Raw genomic sequence first — 20260 nt, 5'->3', positions numbered from 1 at the left:
TCCATTCTTAGACTGTGCTTCCTGGAATCCCACTTAGCTAGAGGTATTTATTTCATTTTAAAATCATCATCTTATGACCTTATTATTAAATGGAATTCTATGGTTTTATCAATAGTATTTGAAAATTGAGTTTTAAAGAGAATATGACACGGTAGAAGCACTGTTCTAGGTCCCTTTGCAAACATGAGCAAATTGAGAGTCCTCATGTTAACACTGTTCATATATTGGGAAGTCTAAGGCTCAAAGAGTTTAACTTGTCTGGGATCACATAATTTTTTTTTTTTTTTTTTTTTTGAGACAAGGTCTTGCTCTGTTGCCCAGGCTGGAGTGCAGTGGCACAATCACGGCTCACTGCAGCCTTGATCTCATGGGCTCAGGCGTGGGATCACATAATTGATAGTGATAGAGTTGTGATTCAAACCCACGTCAGACTGGCTCCACTTCTTATGTTCCTCCCATGCTGTGTTCCATGCTTGTATTTAAATTCTGTATTTCCCATTTAATATCTTTGCAACCTGGGAAAGTTATATATAATATCCTTGCTTGAGTCTTAGTTTTCTCCTCAACAGAATAAGCATAAGGACATTTCTTCATAGGGCTTTTGTGAAGATTAATTTACGTAGGTAAGTAGAGTAGATAGGCAGGCAGACAGGCACATAGTAGGTTCTTGATCTTTGTTAGTTCCATCTTCTTCCCTTTGTGCAAATATATAAATATCTGATAAGTATTTGCTTGCCTTCTACTCTGGATTAGATTTTTAAAAATCAATTCTGCATTGACAATCCAAGTAATAATATATATAATTAGATCATCATTTTTTGGACCATACAAAGGTAAACTTAAAGTTGAAATTGATAAAACAGATGACAAAAAGACACATGAAGGCATTGATAATATTGTACTGCAACTGGAAGAATACCCTGCAAACAATTTTTGAGTCAAATGATTCATGATTTTGAATGTTGAGTCAAATGATTCATGGAATTACAAAGAATCCAACAGCATTCTTTGGTATGTAGCCAAAGTGGGAATCAAAGGCAAACTAATTCAATGCTTTGAAAAATACAAACAACAAAATAGAATGGGGAAACAAGTCAATTAGAAAAGAAAATGGGAACATTAGAGAAGAAGCATAAACATAATTAGTTCTAACTAGACAGTCATAGCTAGACTTGAATTAAATCTTAACTAGTAGAAATGAATGAAAGGTTTTTTAAGTACTTGTGAAATGGAGAGAAAGGATAATATATAGAATTTAAGCAAGTTAAAAGGTAACTTCCCAAAGAGATATCTTATTCCAGCCACAAAATAGAAACTATTTCAGAAAACTGTATAATCATTTATTCTTTGGGCCTGTGACAGCTTAAAAATCTTCTTTCCTAGAGCAAATGATTCATTCACAGAAACTGGCAAAATATATACGTATACACATACATACATATTTTCTCCCCTACATTTGTTTATCTAAAGTTACCATTGCTGGCAGAACTGGTCTCCAAGGTACCTGATAACCCTCAAGTGAGTAGTCTTTTCTGGTTAACATTTTCACATATGTGGACTATCTGTTGCTGATGATCATGTTCCCAGGTCAGCAGGAATGCTTCTGGCAATGTGGTGTTTGCTTTGTGTGCTGGGCCGTGTCCACTGCCTGTGGTCACTTCCTCCATCTGATCATATGCCAGCACCTTGGCCTCTTACTGCTGTCCTCTGCACAGCATGGATCCTCATGGAACCATTGAGAAGTGCTAACACAGAGGGCTTTCCAAGGTCTTTGGGGCTGCTTGTGGTGCAGCTGGTAGCATGGGTTGGTACTCATGAAACTGTCCAGAGAACCAGGATATATCCTCTTCCTTAGTGTGTACTTTAACATGTTCGCTTGGATATGGAGCTTAGGACTGCTTTGGCCCCACTACCCCTCAGTATATTTTGGTTTCCTCAATTTTGGTTTCCACTTCTTTCTCTGAATGACTTCCTTGTCAACTTCCTTAACAATGTTCAGCTCTGTGAACCTCATAGACTTTTTAGATGCATGTATGGTTTCAACAGTCTAGACCTTGAAATGCATGCTGTAAACACTTTCAGACCGTAGGAACTTGTATATAAAATTAAAAGTCTGTAAATGAAAAATAAAGTACAAATATACTAGTGACAAATGTATCGTAAAAGATGAATTGATTCCTACATACCACTGTACCCTACCCTTAGTGAAGAACATAAACAAAATTCAGCAAAAAATTACTATGTTCCAAATAGCTTAATCTGGTTGGATGTGTTTCCTCCAATACTAGAAAAAAAAAATGTCATATGGTTTCACTCAAGCAAATGTGATAATTTTAAAAAATAACTTATGTATGTGTAATAAGCAGTAGGATGGGCGTTAAGATGTCCACATCTTAATCCCTGGAATCTGTGAATATATTAAGTTACAAATGAAACTAAGGTTGCTAATTGGTTGAATTTAAATGGGGAGATTATCCTGGATTATCCAGGTATGCCCAACGTAGTTACAAGAGTAACTACATTGTTAGTATGTAGAATACTACATACTAACCTGAAGAGAGAGGTGGAAGAATCTGTGTCAGAGTGATGCAGTGTGTGAGACTCAACCTGACATCGCTGGCTTTGAATGGAAGGAGGCCAGAAACCAAAGAATGATGACAACCTCTAGAAGCTGAAAAAGAGGGAAAAAAGTTCTTTTCTAGACACTTCAGAAAGAACCACAACTCTGCCAACACCTTGATTTTAGTGACTCCAAATCCGTTTAGTAGTTCTGACTTCCAGAATGACAAGATAATAAGTTTGTCTTGTTTTTAGCCACTAAGTGTGATAATTTGTTGCAGCAGCAATAGGTTTCTGTTACAGTATGAAAGCTATCTTGCTCTGAATGAATATTGCTCAGTGATGACTTATGAATTATAGGTTCTTCTTCCAGTATATTATTTTTTTCTTGCTTCCAGCTCTCCTTGCCACACATCTTACTGTCCTTTCTCCATTGGTGACCCACCCTGAAAGTCATCATCATCTGGAACACTCCCTATTTGCTTTTACCTATGGAGAACTTCTATATTAGACTCTCTCTTTACATCTTCACCTGCCATCCAAATTGGAGCAAATGTCCCATTAGGGAAGCTTGCCCCACCTGAATTAATAATACATGTAAACTTTTCCCCAATATTTTGTCTTGCAAACTTTCATGCAATCTTTTCTGTCACTCTAGACTTCTTCCTTCTTCTTCCACGAATGCATACAATTGAACACCAGCTTTGTTCTGTCTCTCTTTGCCTATATATGCAAGTGCCCAGCGAAAGTAGAGGAAGATTATTTTTCTAACTCATTTCTGTCTTTAAAAGCTGACACTGTTTTTTCCCTTGTGACCTTCATCAGTGATGCCCATATGCATGAGCTGTGCTCTCTTGAAGCCTCTGGTTCCATTTCCTTCCTGTGACCCAAGTCCGTATATATCTTTCTCAAAGATAAAAATCTTCTGTTCCCTTCACTGTTAATGAGCTGGAGCAGGTCTTCTAGGGTCTTACAAGCTCTTCCTCTAGTCAGGTGTCAGCAAACAGTGGTCCGCAGGCCAAATCCAGCTCATCATCTGTTTTTGTAAATGAAATGGTTGGTCTTGGGGTGGGGTGCTTTTGGGTTTGTTTGTTTGTTTGTTTGTTTGTTTTTGGAGACTGAGTCTTACTTTGTCACCCAGGCTGGAGTGCAGTGGCACGATCACAGCTCACTGCAGCCTCGACCACCTTGATCCTCCTATCTTAGCCTCCCAACTAGCTGGGACTAGAGGTGCGTGCCACCACGCCCAGCTAACTTTTTTGTATTTTTTGTAGAGATGGGGTTTTGCCATGTTGCCCAGGCTGGTCTCAAACTCCTGGGTTTAAGCAATCCGCACACCTGTGCCTCCCAAAGTGCTGGGATTACAAGCATAAGCCACTGTGCCCAGCCCTGTTTTTGTAAAGTTTTATTAGAGCTACGTCATACACATTCATGTACCTGTTATCTATGGCTATTTTTGCACTACAGTGGTAGAGTTGAATTAACTGTGACAGAGTCTTAATGGACTATAAAGCCTAAAATATTTACCATCTGGTCCCTTACTGAAAAACTTTACCAGCCCCTCTTCTTGACAATACACTTTTTACTTTGCTGCTATCAGTTTTGTTTTATTTTGTTTTGTGGGTGATAGTTAACATAGTGATATTAGACTTGGACTTATAAATAGAGAAAGAGAGAGAGGAAGGATGAAAATGTGCCTACCTATAAATCTGTAATCTCGATATACTAACAGGGAGATTTTCTGTAAGAAGCAATTTTTCTATACAGCTTTTGGTATCCTTTCAGAGTACTGGGATAGTAGAGTCAGACTGATTCTGCATGTCTGGTCTGCAGTTCTTGGGAGATAATGATGATACTTATAAATAATAACAATATTGATAATGGTGGTCATTTGTTAAGTGCTTCCTATGTGCCAGGCACTATGTGAAGTACTTTAAGTTGGTTCTTTGGAAAGATCCAAATTAACACTATTGGGGAACTTGTTACAGATTTGCTTAAACAATTAGCAAGCGATGGCTGTGCTTACAAAGAATTAATGATACGTATAACATAAATGTGATTATGATTACTCACTAATTCTTTCTCAGGGTGGGGTAAGCTCTTCCAGCAGGGAAGGTGTCCCTAAGGGTGAGGTCTTCATCCCAATCCCCTGAGCTCTTTCCTTCTGTCCTACATCTGTTCCAGTATGTTTCTCCCCCCGCCCCCACCCATGGATCCCCACCTGTTTCCTCTCTAGGCACCCTGACTTCCTCTGCATTGTTTTAGTGCCCAAACATGACAGAACAAGGCTTGCCTGCCTCACTATGAAAAGTCAGCTGTTGCTGAACTGAATGTGCAACAGTCTCTTCAACGCACCTGTGGGCTGCATTCTCCCATGCTGAGCCAGGTTCCTCTCGTGGTGACCATGCTCAGGGACACGTACTAGGCCTCAAAATCCTGTAATAAACAACCCAGCTGCCTGGCTACAACCCAGGGTCTCTCAGGGATCCTGCCCATTGTTGCCCTGACTGTGCTAAACTGTTGCCCACTTACACTTCATGGACATTGCTGGTCTTACATGAATATATGTGCTAACAGACTCTCACTGGCTACCTCGAGCATGCATTTCCCAGCCTGCTGTTGTCCAGTGAAGTGTTCATTATTTTGACCCTAGTCAGGACCTGGAGGAAATAGTCTATAGGATAGGAAGTGTTTCTTCTCTCAAACAATAGACATGCTTTCTCTACCGTCTGTTCTAGTTTCTCTTCGAACGTTTCCTATTTATCTCTCTGACTGATGGAATGTGAATTCATACATTGAAGGCCATATGCTTTCTAACTCCAGAGCACTTTTAAAATCCCTTAATTTATATTTCTTTCTCTGTGTGTGGGTGTCTCTCTCTCTCTTTCCCCTTCCCCTCCCTCCCCTCTCTCTCTCACCCCACATCCCATCCCATTTCTCCCTTTTTTTTCTCTCTCTCTCTGATTCTAAACCAAGGAGAATATCTGGTCTCAAATCTAACGGCACCATATTTACTACTTGATGTTAGACAAATCAACTCATTGTTTTCAATAGCTGTAACATGAAATATAAGCACTTAACTTGCCAAATCCCTCAGTTGTTTTGGTGAGGCTGAAATGAGGAAGTACATTTATTCATCTGGTAAGTATTTATTCAGCCTTTAATGTGTATCAGGCACTATACCAGGTTCTGAGATACATTTATGAAGAGAACAAAGAAACTTTCTTACCCATGGCAGTGACATTTTGGTTGGGAAGACATATATTAGGTGAAGAAACAAACAAAATAAGTTTTGCAGGTTGTGGTGGGTGCTTTGCGGGAAGTGAGCATGATGCGGTGACTGAGGGTGACAGGGACAGCGATACTCAAGATAGGGCTGCCAGGAAAAGCCTCTTCAGGGAAGCGATATTGACAGTGTGACACTCGCAGTCTGTTTGAGAGAAAACCTACCGTTTACTGAACTGCAAACACACCTTGCAAGTGGTAAGATGTCACGTCAGTGAAGAGTAGTCTCCTCTAATCCTTTGTGCAAGAGGAAAAATTACAAAACAGTAAGTTTTCCCAATTTGTGATGCTGTAACTTCATAATAATCACTATACTTTCTTGTGAGCTCCTTTTTTTTTTAATCTAAATCTTTTACTACTTTCTCCTCTTCTGTTTTTTGTTTGTTTGCTTGCTTGCTTGCTTGCTTGTTTTTGAGACAGACTTTCGCTCCTGTTGCCCAGGCTGGAGTGCAGTGGCATGATCGCAGCTCACTGCAACCTTTGCCTCCCAGGTTCAGGAGATTCTCCTGCTTCCATCACCACGCCCAGCTAATTTTTGTATTTTTAGTGGAGATGAGGTTTCACCATGTTGGTCAGGCTGATCTCGAACTCTCAACCTTAGGTGATCCACCTGCCTCAGTCTCCCAAAGTGCTGGGATTACAGGTGTGAGCCACCTTGCCTGGCCTCTCTTCTGTTTTTGATTTGTGCTGGCCTCATCTTGTCCTCTGGCCCCTGTCTATGCTACTGTTTTCCTTCTGCCTGCTCTCAATCTTCCCTGCCACTGTTCATACACTTCCTTCCTGCTGCTTGACCTGCTGCATGCCATAAACCCATGAAATTGGTTTCCATTTCTAAGACTTGAACCCTATACTTCTAAAACCTTCCCTAAGGTTTCCTAAGCTGCTCATTTTTCTACTAACCTACCTACCGTTCAGAATATAGGGAATTTCTGCTACTTACCTCCTGAAGACAGGAGTATTTCCAAATTGATCTGACTAGAATTGGCTGGCATAGTGCCTGGCACATAGTAAATCCTCAATAAATATTTATCGACTTTTAATGAATAAGTGAACTGATTTTGCTGATCTCATGCAGTCTATCTACAGGGTTAAAGTGTTTTTTCCTGTATAATTTTACATCTATTTTCCCCTCACATGTAAAATGCATATAAAAGCCTTCATCTTCAGCTCTATAGGATAGCAAAATCTGATCTCTTCATCAGAGGATTTAAAAAAATTTGTAATCTACTTTCTCTATTTGTCATACATGTAAAACTTTGTCGTTGATCCCAGAGACACCTAGAGGCATTGACAGTGTCTCTGAGATTCTTTGTACATTGTCCAACATAGTGCATAATGACAAGCCTTGGAATTTAGTGTGTAAATGGATTTTTGTTAATGATAATAACAATCACTGAGATTTAAGCTGTTTTGGTTTCTGTTTTCAGCTTCTTCAATTATCAAATGTATTATTCATATTAAGTAGAAACGTCTAAGGAAAATCTTTGTATTAAGGAAGTTGTCATGTTTTCAGAGTTAAGTAGCAACTAAATGCAATGTTTCTTTTGAAGAGAATTTTCAAATGTATCCAGAGTTTGGTTTTAGACACTCTGTGTGATATTATTGATCAGCAATAGCAGCAATAACTTAGCTACAAACAACTTTCAGAGACTTTTCAACAGCAAATAGAATACTCACTTTTTATCAGTATAAAGTTGTGTTTAGAATCATCACTGCCAACTCTTTTCAAGAACTTAAGTGTTAAGTATTCCCTTAAATCTATATCTTCTTGTGTTATGTCAGTTAGTAATAACTTGTAAGTGATCCTTCAGTTTTGAACATTTTCTGTTTATAGTTCTAAAATATTTAAATAATACCAAAAATTGATGAAGAATCCCTTTGGGTTTTTGTTGTTTAGACTATATTGTTTAATTCAAGAATACCCACATAATTTACGCTGGATTTTTATTTAGACTTATACAAAGACCTGACCTATGTGATCAGGAACAACTTCAAAATTTCAGTATTTATGATTTATATTTGTTGCCCTGTGGGATGTATTAGGTTGGTATAAACGTAATAGCGGTTTTTGCCATTACTTTTAATAACTCTAAAAAATAACTCTAAAGCAGTGGGGCAGACTTTCAAATAAACATACTAATAATTACATGTCTAGGAGGCCCCTGTGTCCTTCAAAGCAGTCACCTAGGAAAGCTACACATTTGTTCCAGTAATGCTGCTATGGCTTAAAAATGTTATGGAATGCCTCTGAAATGCTAAGACGTAAAGGTAAAATGACATTATTTTAAATAACCTGAACTGTGGCAGAGGTGAATTGAATTTTGTTGAGTAGTCAAATCATCCCAGGAACAAGTATAGTAAATAAAATCTGGAGTGTTGCTTGGAGCCATAGTTGGATGTAAAATAACAAGATGGGCTTTCCTAATGATGCATAAACTAACTCTTGAAATTGTCAAAGAGGAATTCCAGAACCTTGAACCTTGGAATAAATGTATAAGCTGCCAAGGTAGCTACTGTGAAGAATAGTACTTGTCTAGGTAGGGAAAAAAATATGTGTATGTTTGCAAAATAAGATCAGTTTTATTACTTTATAGACAAACCTTGTAGATGAAAAAAATACTCCTATCATGGAGCTCTTTATAAGCAAACTTCCGAATGTAAGTAGAATTTCTGCCTCATCCTTTCTAAGCCTGTTGAGAAATCTGGATTTCTAATAATGACTTATTACCTTTAAAAAGTAATGTTTACTGTTTTAAAAGTAGATGCTTTGCAGTTTCTCTTCACCTTTTTTTGATTAGCTTTGTTACTCTATTCAATTTTTATTTCAGTTCATCCATCTTTGTTCACTCTGAGATTCTCAAAATGTGTTTTCTCATTGTAAAATTATCAAACTGTTGAACTAAGTTAGAAAATCATATCTAAACCGAAGGCTATTAATTGTTCTCTATTGTTTCAAGCTCTTTTTTGTTGACATTAGTAATGATCAGATGCCTTTCTTTTCAAAGTGAGACCCTATTATCTAAGAGAGAAGTCTCAAATTAAAGATTTTATAAAAACAAATAACCCTCAATTTTGGAGTTTCTATTATATTTTTATGTTTATTAATAAAAGCTTTAAAAATAGAGTTCAGCCAAACTGCTGGATATTGTTTCTCTAATGTAGAGACTTCCAGGTGGACTCATCAGCCAAGCATTGGGGGGTGGAACTGATGTGTCTTGCTTGACTGGGGCTTTTCCAAATTCATTTTGCCACATCAGTCTTCATCCAAGTCATCCAGGCCCCTATTTCTTCATTGCTGAGTTGAAATAATAAAAGGTAAAATGGAGCATGGAAAGCAGAGAAAATTGTTATCCTTCTGCAAAGAGACTAAGACAGCTAAATTGTGACATAATTTGAACTGTTCAAATTTGACAAGTTTGATTGGAAAATTATGTGACCCATGTAATTAGAGATCAAAATGGCCACTAGTTTGCAGTTTTAAAGAGTCATAGATTGGTGTTTTTACCACAGACTGATAGAATATTATTTTATTCTGCCCAATATTAACTATTGCACAAATGACTATTGTTTTGCAGTTTGGTGATTTAAATGCCGTGTCTCCTGGAAATCTGGATAAAGGTAAGAATTGAAAATAATGTACATTTTAAGAACTTTTTTTCACTAACAAATTCTCATAGAGGAAAATACACTGTATGTTTACAACACTCTGATTTTGCAGAAGTGGCATACAAATCCTAGATAAATGTGAAACTCCTGTCTTTTCATTATTTCTCCATTTTTCCCCATCGCTATGCCTTCTACATATGAGGTATTTTAATTGCAGATAATTGAATTTAAATGTAGTTATAAAGTTCTTTACACTTTTTGCCTAAAGTTCATTACAAGTAACAAGAAATTATTTCTGACCATGGCTAGAGTCCTGGAGATAAGTGATAAAATTGGATGAGACATTTTTATTCAAGGCCCACCAGGCAAGAAAAACGATTCCTTGGCTCACCTACCTCACCAATTCATACTTTTGTATAGAAAAAGAACTCAGAGATAGCAGTGAGGTTTACTGTAAATGCAAGATTAGTAGTGGTATAGATGAAGAAGGTAACATATATACTTCTAAAATTTTAATAGCAGCATTGCCACTCTAATATACAGTATAATATGATAACATGATATATGTTTCTGAAGAACCTGAGGATCAACAAAATCACACAATAAAAAAAGCAAGGTGGACTTAGGGGGAGATAGAATGGGGATAGAGCACACAAATCTTACCCACCTTTATAAGCAGAGCACAAGCAAAACAATACTGATAAAAATACCAGTGCAATTATTAAAAACAAGTAAATTTTCTGTTAAACACTGCAGGAAACAGAGCTCTTTCCTTTAAAAGGTGGTGGAGGGAGGGAGGTATTTTGAGGTTTTAAGGAATTGTTATGGTTATTGACTATCAGAGACAGGTACAAAATGCACAAAAACTGGGGAGAACTATGCACTTAGCCCTTCCAGGCCAGAGTCACTGGGGAAAATGAGGTGAAAGGAAGTACGTGGGGAGTCTGTAAAGAGGTTCAGCGCTGTTCTCCAGAGCGTGCTATATTAAGGTACTCAGTACACTAGCAATGCAGGGAAATCAGAAAATTATAGCCAAAAAAATTGTTGCTACAAATATAGGATTAACCAAATAATCCTCAGAAAAATAAGTCAATGATGATATTAATTAGTAATTTTAGAGCAAGAAACGTGGTAACTGATACCCATGTCCATCATAAAGCAACACTGATGATATACTCACACCAAAGCCTCATAACCCAAATTTAGGAGTTTCATCCCAGGGTGTCCAGAAGGACAGTAGAGATTTACTACTCAGTCAGAGACTGAATTCCAGCCAGGCTTCTTCACACAGTGCTGAACGACAATCTTCTGTAAACTCCTATAGCACCTAATTTTAGTTTTTATGCACCAAATTTCCATAACCTGACGTAGATTCCTAGGAAATGTCTTCAAGTTTTTATAGAAGCATAAAATGTCTACAGAATTACATTCCTTTGTCCTTAGGACCTGGAGAATGGGCTTGCTTTTATAAGTTGCTTTGTAGATTTTCCAAAGGAAACCTGTCACCCAGAGATAGATGTAAGCAAAACGTACCTGGAACACTTAAGTTTGTCCAGTCCGTTATCTCACTACCCTTTCCATCCACAACAAAATAGACAGAAGGACTTTCCTCACTTCGTCTCCACTGCCCTCCCTGCCTGAAAATGAGTTTTTGTCTTTTCAGTGCTCCCTTTTTTATTATTTTGACACTAATTTCTTAGGCACAGGGAAATCTGTGGACAGGGAGCAGAGAAGCAGTGTGACTTGTCCTCACCTGCTGGAGGTGGCCACGCTGGTCCCATTTACCCCCAGACCTCTTGATGGCTCTTGAGATAGAGCCAGATGGGCATACTCAGGGCCTAAAGATTGAATGTGAAATCCTAGGAGTTTTTGAGGGCTTCTGCCACAAAATGAGAATTCTTGTTCTGATAATAAAAGGAATATTTGCTCCATATAAAAATTTCAAATAATACAGAGAATTAGAAACTATAGAAAGTGAAGCTTTATTATCACAACCCTAAGAGACTACCACCATGAAGAGTTTGTGTTAAGATCCTTACAGACATTTTTGTTTTATGTATAAAAAGATGAAAAACCAAAACATTTCATGCAAACATGTTTCAAGTATACCCTCTTGATGAAGCAAATGTCTACAAAAGGTGTCCTTCTCCTTGTAGCCCTTCAACCCTTTGAATATACTTGTTCTGACACACTCAAATATTATCATTAAGTTCCTTTTCCAGAGGCAAAAAGGTAACTTGATAAAGTAGGTGGACCAAGATGTCTTTTGCCTCATCTAAGAGCACTTCTTTGTTTTATTGGTCACTAAAGTATGACACACATTTCTAGGTAATGCATATTAAACTCCACCTGTTTAATCACAAATTGCCATTTCTCAGACCTTGCTCCTGGTGGCTGTACACTGTACAACCATATATGGAAGCACTTTTACCTCTCACTGCTTTTTTCTAGAACCAACTTTGCCCCAGTCATAATGAAATAAGAAAAGTCAAGGGGCCTTGTTTATAGAGACAGCTGCATTACCAGAGATTTTTGCTGTGGGTGTCTACCAAGTGGTAAAGCTACAATCTTACTGCTGGCAAAGAATCCAACTTAATCTGACTAAAGAGATACTTGTTGCACATTCATTGTAAGTGATATGCCATAGAACAGTAGAGAATGGAGACCTGACTCTGTTTATACAAGCCACTGTAATTATCCCTCATGAAGAGGTATTCTGAGGAGACTGTCACACAATAGTAAAGCTGTATATGTGCATTTTCTGTCTCTAATGTACTTTTGAATTTTAACAGTGCATACTGGAAAAAAATTACATGGCATTCTATTATAATGATGCCTTAGTTAATATAAAATGTATTACAATTTGGGGGTAACCGTGACTATATAATGCATTTAATTTCCAGAAATGAATACCAGCTATTAACAGTATCAGCTGCCAAGAATGGAAATCCATTGCACATCTTTAATCTGATACTACTGCCTCAGCCTTAATAATTTTTATAATAAAAATTAAGGGTTTATTTAATACTGTGACCATCTATAACATTGATAAATGCTAAAAAGTCTTACAGCAGCCTCTGTTTATACATGGAATAGTAATATTAAGAATCAACATAGTTCTTACTCACATTAACGCTAGCATAGATAAAATGTATATTTAGTGTAGATTTTTGGAGGAAACAAAACTTTTTTTGGATTTGCGTTTTCAGCTCAGTACATTCCTCAAAAGTCAGTGTAACATACCAAAGTGACTACTTTATTATGACACAAATTATGCCATTATTTAATATAGACACTTATGGAAATTCCAAAGGCTTTTTTAAAAAAGTTAATGAAGTATCAATCACAAATTGCCAAAAGTAAATTAATCTCGCTATGTTTGAAAGAATTATAGATGCATCAATACAGCATTGATATGAATATATTCCGATGAAAAGAAAACCTATAAGCTTTGTTTCCTGAGAAGCGCTAAGATGTTGCTTTCTTAATGTACTATATTAAAGTGTTTGTAAAGCACGTGTTGATTGCTATTTTCTAATTTGTCTTCTGATAATAGTCTTGGTTTTATTTGTTTGTGCAGATGAAGGCAGTGAAGTGGAAAGTGAAATGGATGAAGAACTGGATGACTCTTCAGAGCCTCAAGCCAAAAGAGAGAAAACAGAGCTGAGCCAGGCATTTCCAGTGGGCTGCATGCAGCCTGTTCTCGAGACTGGCGTGCAACCAAGCCTCCTGAATCCAATTCACAGCGAGCACATTGTCACAAGTACTCAGACTATCAGACAGTGCAGCGCTACAGGAAATACCTACACTGCAGTCTAAAGAATATTAAAGCGTATTTCTCCAGCTTACATTAACCCTGTTGATATTGGGCTTAAGTTGAAAATTTAATAAGCCTGAAGGTCGACTGTTGTCAAATTCTATCTGTGCTGAACATTAACTTTTTGGAGTTGTGAAATGGAATGGGTGTATGTATTTTGCCAGATTTTTTTTTTAACGTAAACAAATTATTTGCCTCTTAATAATGAATTTTTTCCCTTAGTTTCAGGTGTCAAGAAGGATTTTTACAACACTTAACGTCAATGTTTTGTTTTCTTATAATTAAAAAGGAATTTACATTTTTTTGTAGCTTAAAATATTTTATTGTTGATTGTTAGTCTTGGTGTATGATTTCATGTGTAAGTTTTTAAATTAGATGCACTTCTGTGAAATATCAAAAGAAATGATTGTTTTGATTGACACTGGAGGCATGCCCATTTGGCAGCAGATGCATCAAATTTGCTTTTGAAAGGTGCTTTTCATTGGACAGAACCATAAGACACTATTTTGATAACATTTTGAGTACGGAGAGAGAATACAGAGCATTTTTATTATAGTGCTAGAGGGTTTGGAAGGTCATCTATTTTTCTCTGAGGAAAAATTGAGCTGTGCATTTATCAGTTCAGAGTAAATGACAGAATTGCAAGAGATTATGCTAATAGGTACATAGTTTGTGTACATAATTATTAAACCATGTTAACAATGCAAGCTTCCGTTAAACATTGAATTTTAACTATTATTTGCATACCAATTCCTCTGTTTAAAGACTACTGATTCTGTATTTGGGACCACTGCACAGATGCATTCTGCTGTTAAGTGGGGGCTGTTATAGTTAGATACTGAAGCAGGAAAAAATGACTTGACTTTTTTTTTTAAGTGTACATGCTACTTATACTGAACTGGACATACAGGAAACCATTCCATTTGGATGACTTTCTTTTATTCCAGGTCTTTTTCCTAATAGTAGTTCAATATGCTGCTATTATAAACGAGAATTTATAGAATGCACGGAATGTAGCAACCTACATAATGTTATTTCCTTCAAAACTATTTCCTGGTTTCTAAAGTACGTGGATTTAAATTGTAAACAGAACCTGAAGGCAGTGTAACTGGCACACCTCACTGTTACTTATCCCCAATTCTGTAGGATTTGGATAGGTGGCTGGATGGACCATTGCCATTGAAGAATGTACATCAGGGATCATCGTACCTCGGCTATTACATGGTGCCTTAAAACAGAACTGAAGCTAAGGTTTAGTAAGGTTTATTTTGTTCATGTGACTAACTCTTCAATCCATTTGACAAAGTGTGCCTGTCATTTTCAGATTCCCGAAGTAAGGACAGGTGACATGTTCTTCAAAGGAAATTTAGGGAAAACAAAGCAAAACAAAAAGACGAAAATCAGTTCCCCTCTTTGAGTGACCGTGGATCTATTTTTTATTCTTAGAGCTGAATATTACTTGATTACAAATCAGATTGCTTAAGGGTGTGGAATAGCAGGCTAGTTTTAATACCAACTTGTTACATAAAATCATATATGTTTTAGACCATTCTTATTTAGTTACAATTTTAGAAAGTTAACAAAGTAAGCAGGTACTTATCGAAGTGCATCTTTTCAGTCTAAATGTTTGTCTGTGTGTCTAGGTGCTGGTGTGTCCACATGCACACATGAGTGCCCATGGGGCAGGAGTCTGCTACAAAGTCAGAAGGTGAGATCCTAGAGAGTTAAAATCCCAGCCCCATTTTAATTTGCATGAAAAGCCAAGGTTCTTTTAAGCACTCAAATTATTTAATGATTAAAACACAAAAAAGGCACATCTGTTCATTTAAATAGTTGTAAAAAACTAATCAGCAAAAATAAATAGATAATAAAGCCAAAAAAAGGAAAGCACAAAACGATTGACAGATTATCAAATGAGGCCTATATTAAAACCAAGATGTTTATCTTTCCAGTGGTATTGGGGTAAGGGGGGTGGGGGGTTTGAAAGAAGAGGTGAGCCAGTCTGTAAAGTTAGAAATACCAAATGGCTTATCAGGTAATACACAGTGTGTTTAAGCTGCTGTTGCTTGATTGCCTCAGACTACTCAAATAACATCAACAACATTTCTTAAGTAAAATTTAAATATTTTAGATGTAATTTTAAAAACTGATTGAAATTTTTTATTTTACAACTCATATATTTGAAAGTCTTCACTAGCATGGTAGCATCACCTTCATCTCAATATCATTTAAATTACTGTCTCCCTTTTTCCTCCCAAAAAGACAATGGATTTGTACCAAAACACACACACAAAAGGCAAACAAAACATGGTAAGCTGCAAAAGATCATGTATCTACTTCATTGTGCATAGGAAGTGTTTACAGGTAAAATTAAAATCAAAAATTGAAAAAACACTCTTCATTTTGGCTCTTCTTTCTGAATTTTTTCAGTTTCCTGTCTCTACCCACCATCCTTTGAATGATACCATATCTGTATTGGACCAAATGTATTTATTGGTTTCATTTTGATTATTGGGTGACTTTAAATGTATTTATTATCATTGTTTCCTTTAATTTAATGTTGGATATATTTGTATCATTACAGGAATCTGATAATAATGGGCAAATTTAGATTGATGAGGCTTAGGGATCGGGGATGCTCCAGGATTCAACATTTCTTCCAATTGTTCATGGTTTGTTTAAATTAGGACAGATTAAGAACTAATAAACATGATTACATTTGAACTAGACTCAATAAAAATATTCTGATCTCCTTTATGAATATTTAGGAATATTCTTTGTGACTAATGTGAGTAGTTTGGATCAAAACATAAAAAGAAGACCTATGGTTTATGCTACTTCTGGTTATTTGTAGTTCACACTAAAACATGCACACACATACAAACATTTTCATCAATTTCAAATTTGAATTGTGAAATATTTGAGAAAATAAAAACATAATTTATACATTTGAGCAAATTGAGCAATCACATTTATTGCATTTATTTCCATTTTTCCCTTTTTTCATTCATTGAAACTGGGTTTTCTAAATAATATTAGACACTAACACTCTTAACAGATTTATTCACAAATGACACAAGTACACATTTTAAGACTTCTTTGTATTTCTTGCAATTATAACCAATCACTAGTCATGAAATATACCTACATAAACCAAGTGCTACACTTTCAGTGAGGAAGCATGTAAGGAAGCTATGTTGACTGTTTTTAAGTTTCAGAAAAGATATTTTCATATGATAGGATTGAGTATCATGGGTATAGTTTGATCTTGACATACTTTGAAAATCATACTCAGAAGATTTGCATTCATGAAACCAATGAACAATAGGGTGGAATGGATGAACCATCTCCTTGGAAGACAGGGCCCAATTTTCAATTTTTTCTTTGGCTATCAAGTTGCTAGTCACTTATTCAGGATTTTCATCCAAACTGTGTTTGGACTGACTGTATAAGTCTTACTGCCTTTTCAGAAATCTGCTTTCCTTTGTGTGATTTTTCTTGTACTGTATAGCACGGTTTATGCACCTCTCTTTAGATGGTGTACTTTAAAACAAAGTAAAATTTAGAAAATGGTTTTAACACTGCATACCTAAAATTAGTAGTGTGCAGCATTGACTGCCTTTGATTTGTAGTAAACAAGTAAAAATGAATATGTTCTTGTAGAATGCTGTAAAAGTCATTCAGGAATGAATACGGTTTTAGTGCCGTAATCATGAATCTTTTTATATGAATGCACTGTCTAAAAGTGCTAAATGCATTTTCAAATTTTTAAAAATTCCTCAGATGATATATTTGAAATGTCTAAAATAATGCTGTGCTTGAAACATTAGTGTAAAAGAAAAAAAAAAAATGTGTGTCACTGTGATGTTGGTCCTCCCTGTGTGGACACAAGTAGAAAGTAAAAACTTGGCAAGTCACCTTTGTGTACAGTTTGAGGCAGTGGTTATATACAATAAATTGACCTTTATTATATCCCCCCGACACACACATTCTTGGTGAGAAAATAACAACCATCCAAAAATTGAGATCAGAACTTTTGTGATCTGTATGAATCACACCAGATCATGGGGGAGGAGGATTGGCATGCAGTGCTATTGAAAATTGGGCTTGTTGCTAGATCAGAACAACCTCCATGTATATGGTTAGAACAAATCAATTAATGGAATCCTAGTATTTCTGCAAGTTTGGTGATTTTTAAAAACTGGAATAGAAGCATTAATTCAGTGCTTAGTTCTAGTATTAGAAAACCCCTTTGATGTAATGCCTTGTATTAACCCTTTGAGCATTGTAAGATATACAATGGGGGACAAAAGCCTTTCAGATCATTTATTTAGACTTAGACCGGTAAAGTATACTCTATACCCAAATGTCTAATTATGCTGTTTTTTTAAGGGGGGGGGGGGTAGGAAGAGAAAGTGTTTCCACGCCGAACACTTGCATTTTATATACAACTCTTAATTTTTCTTCAAGAGGGCTTGATATATTTATTCCCAAATATTCACTGCCATCTAAGTAAGTGTACTGTTTACAGAAAAAAAAAAAAATCAACTTTTCTAGCATCACACCATAGTTTCTAGAAAAGGAGGACAAATACATGGGCCTGGATAGACCTATGTCATAACTGATTTCTGCACATTGAAGGTACCTAGATTGCCTTTAAAAGGTATAAAGAAAGGGTTAAGTTTCTTTTTTTTTTTTTTTCTTTTTTTCCCAAAATGAAACAAAAGATCTCATTTATTTAGCTTTAGAAAGTACAAGTGTAAGTGAAGCCTTAGGAAGAAACGAGTTCAAGTGGATTAAGAGAATCTGAACTCTGGGGGCAGTTAGGCTATTTGGAGTTAGATCGCTCATAAAATATTGTTTGGGAATTTCACACAGGGCATAATTTTATCTATGCTCCAAAACTTTAATACTTTGTCAAAAAATTATATATAGATAGAATGGAGAGCAAAGCACTTGATTTTAAGCTCATCTGTCAGGAGATGCTATGATTACTGCTTCTGATATCTCTAAATGTCAGTCTGCTTACACCATTGCTGATTTTGTTAAAGGGAATCTCTTCGTGCACTTGATTCCCTCTGTTCCCTGCGTGATCGAACATGAAAGCAGTGTTGTCTGCAGATGTGCTTGCGCTGCCCTAGCCGGGCGCAAATAAGAGTGTAACCTATTCTGATGTCTGGTGAAAGGACATCCATAGCATAGTGCAAGTATGCCGTAAACGTTGCTTTTTAGGCAGTTTAGGAAGTCAAACCATGCAAATTACTCATGTGTTAACATGCAATACTCAAAGGGTTTTAATTTAACTCTCTTCTTTTGAATTCTTCATGATGATTTACTGTAAATGCTTCTCAGTTTGCATGCCTTGATCATTGCTGCTAGTGATTTTATGTGCCAGTAGACCTGAGTTTAGTTTACCAATTTTACTTAAATAGTAAAAGCCACTTACAAAGTGACTGCCTAGGATTTTTTTTTTTTCTTTTCATTTGAAATAATTGATAATACTTTTTTAAAAAAAAATATATATGTTTTGTCTCTTCTTTTATTTGGTTCTGGTTTGATTATTTTTCTCCCCTCTTTCCTTTGTTTTTTTAAATAAATTATGATGTTGGGATTGGAAGCCCTGAGTAATGAAAATCTTTGGTAAGAATTGTTTATGTAGCTCAATAATGAGGACAACAAATCTTTTTTAGAAGAATTTTGATTCTGGGGAGGAAAGAAAATATAAAAACTCCCATTGACTGTTGATAACCAAGTAAATTTTTCCTTCAGTAAATTAGTGTTTTTGAAGAAACGATCGCCTTGTTTTAACCTGCTAAACAACAATTTTAAAGAAGCTATTGAATTTTATTCGTTTAAAAAGCATCTTTTGTACCAAAGCAAATTTTTTTCTCTACTCATTTCCATCATCAATTTGGACCTATGGTGGTGACCAATGCATTGGTTACAGAAACTTTAAGTGAGTGCCTTGAAAAAACTTGGAAATTTGTGCCTGAGGTGGTAAACTTTTAATTAGGTTAATTGTAGTGCTTACCAATCAGTAACTTCACTATCACTCAGGGCTTTCGTACCTTCTAGGTAAAACTTCTTTCATTGTGTTTTTTTAAGATAACTGTATTTTTTTTAAGTGCCATCATTTAAATTTCACTTAGTAAGTGGCCGATTACATTATTCAGTCCCACAAGCACAGAAACATAGTAACACTAGGACATATTTGAACATTTATTTTACAATCGACTGAATATATTATGTAAATGAGGTAAGCAACTTTTGTAGAGATTGTATGTGTGAGATAATGTAATGTTCTTTTCCAGTTTTTGGACTACAGTTGAATAAACTTTTTAATTATTTAAAAACATCTTTACCGAATAACATGTGATGGTTTTTTGTATAATGTATTTGATTTTGTAAATACGTATTTCCTGATGTGATTTTTGTGAGAAATGCTAAATCTTTTAGTATATCATGTCCTCTCAAAATTGGCAGGAGCTAAATAATAGTTTGTGGGCGATTTGTATTGTGTACTGTACAATAACTGGGGAACTTTTATAATTATAAAAATATATATTAACTTTTAGTGTGTTGTTTAAACAAATGACTGGAACATACTAAAGATATTAGTAGGATTTTTCTGAATATTTCAGACTTGAACTCAGGCTAGCTTTCTTGTGTTTTTCAAAACAAAATGGTGTCTTGTCTTTTAAAATCAATAAATTTGTTTCCTTGTTACAAATACATTGGAAATGGCTTGAGTTTTTTTCCCCTCAAATCACTGCCTGGAAGCTAATAATACAGTACCTCATCTGGAGGGTAGTATCTGTCATTCATTAACTTAGAAACAAAATTAAGTTGTTTTCCTTTTTTGTGTCAAATGAAATTGGCAATATTTACACATGAACAGCACAAAAAGAGAAAATTATAAGCCCAGCAGGGTACAAATCTTACCCTCAAAGAAAATTAATGATTGAGTGCTATATAATTTCAGAAGCTGTCACA

At 35.9% G+C, this 20260-nt stretch overlaps 1 protein-coding gene across 10 annotated transcripts in view; it reads left to right on the top strand.

Annotated features, from left to right (window-relative positions):
* RFX3 (regulatory factor X3) overlaps positions 1–19999 on the top strand; it is a 325429-nt gene extending 305430 nt beyond the window's left edge. For 7 of the 10 annotated variants that reach the window (XM_030919587.1, XM_030919588.1, XM_030919593.1 and 4 more), the window contains 2 exons: positions 9420–9462; positions 13031–13568. In XM_030919587.1, coding sequence (XP_030775447.1) covers positions 9420–9462; positions 13031–13269 — 282 coding nt within the window. In that variant the 3' untranslated portion in view covers positions 13270–13568. Of the gene's footprint in view, positions 1–9419; positions 9463–13030 lie in introns of all 10 variants that reach the window. The other 3 variants (XM_010389306.2, XM_030919590.1, XM_010389299.2) reach the window with 2 other exon arrangements.
* The last annotated feature ends 261 nt before the right edge of the window (positions 20000–20260 follow it).

This window comes from Rhinopithecus roxellana, chromosome 16 (genome assembly GCF_007565055.1).
Source record: "Rhinopithecus roxellana isolate Shanxi Qingling chromosome 16, ASM756505v1, whole genome shotgun sequence".
Classification (NCBI taxonomy): domain Eukaryota; kingdom Metazoa; phylum Chordata; class Mammalia; order Primates; family Cercopithecidae; genus Rhinopithecus; species Rhinopithecus roxellana.
Note: the sequence above shows the minus strand (reverse complement) of the source record. Positions and strands in the feature narration are given on the sequence as shown.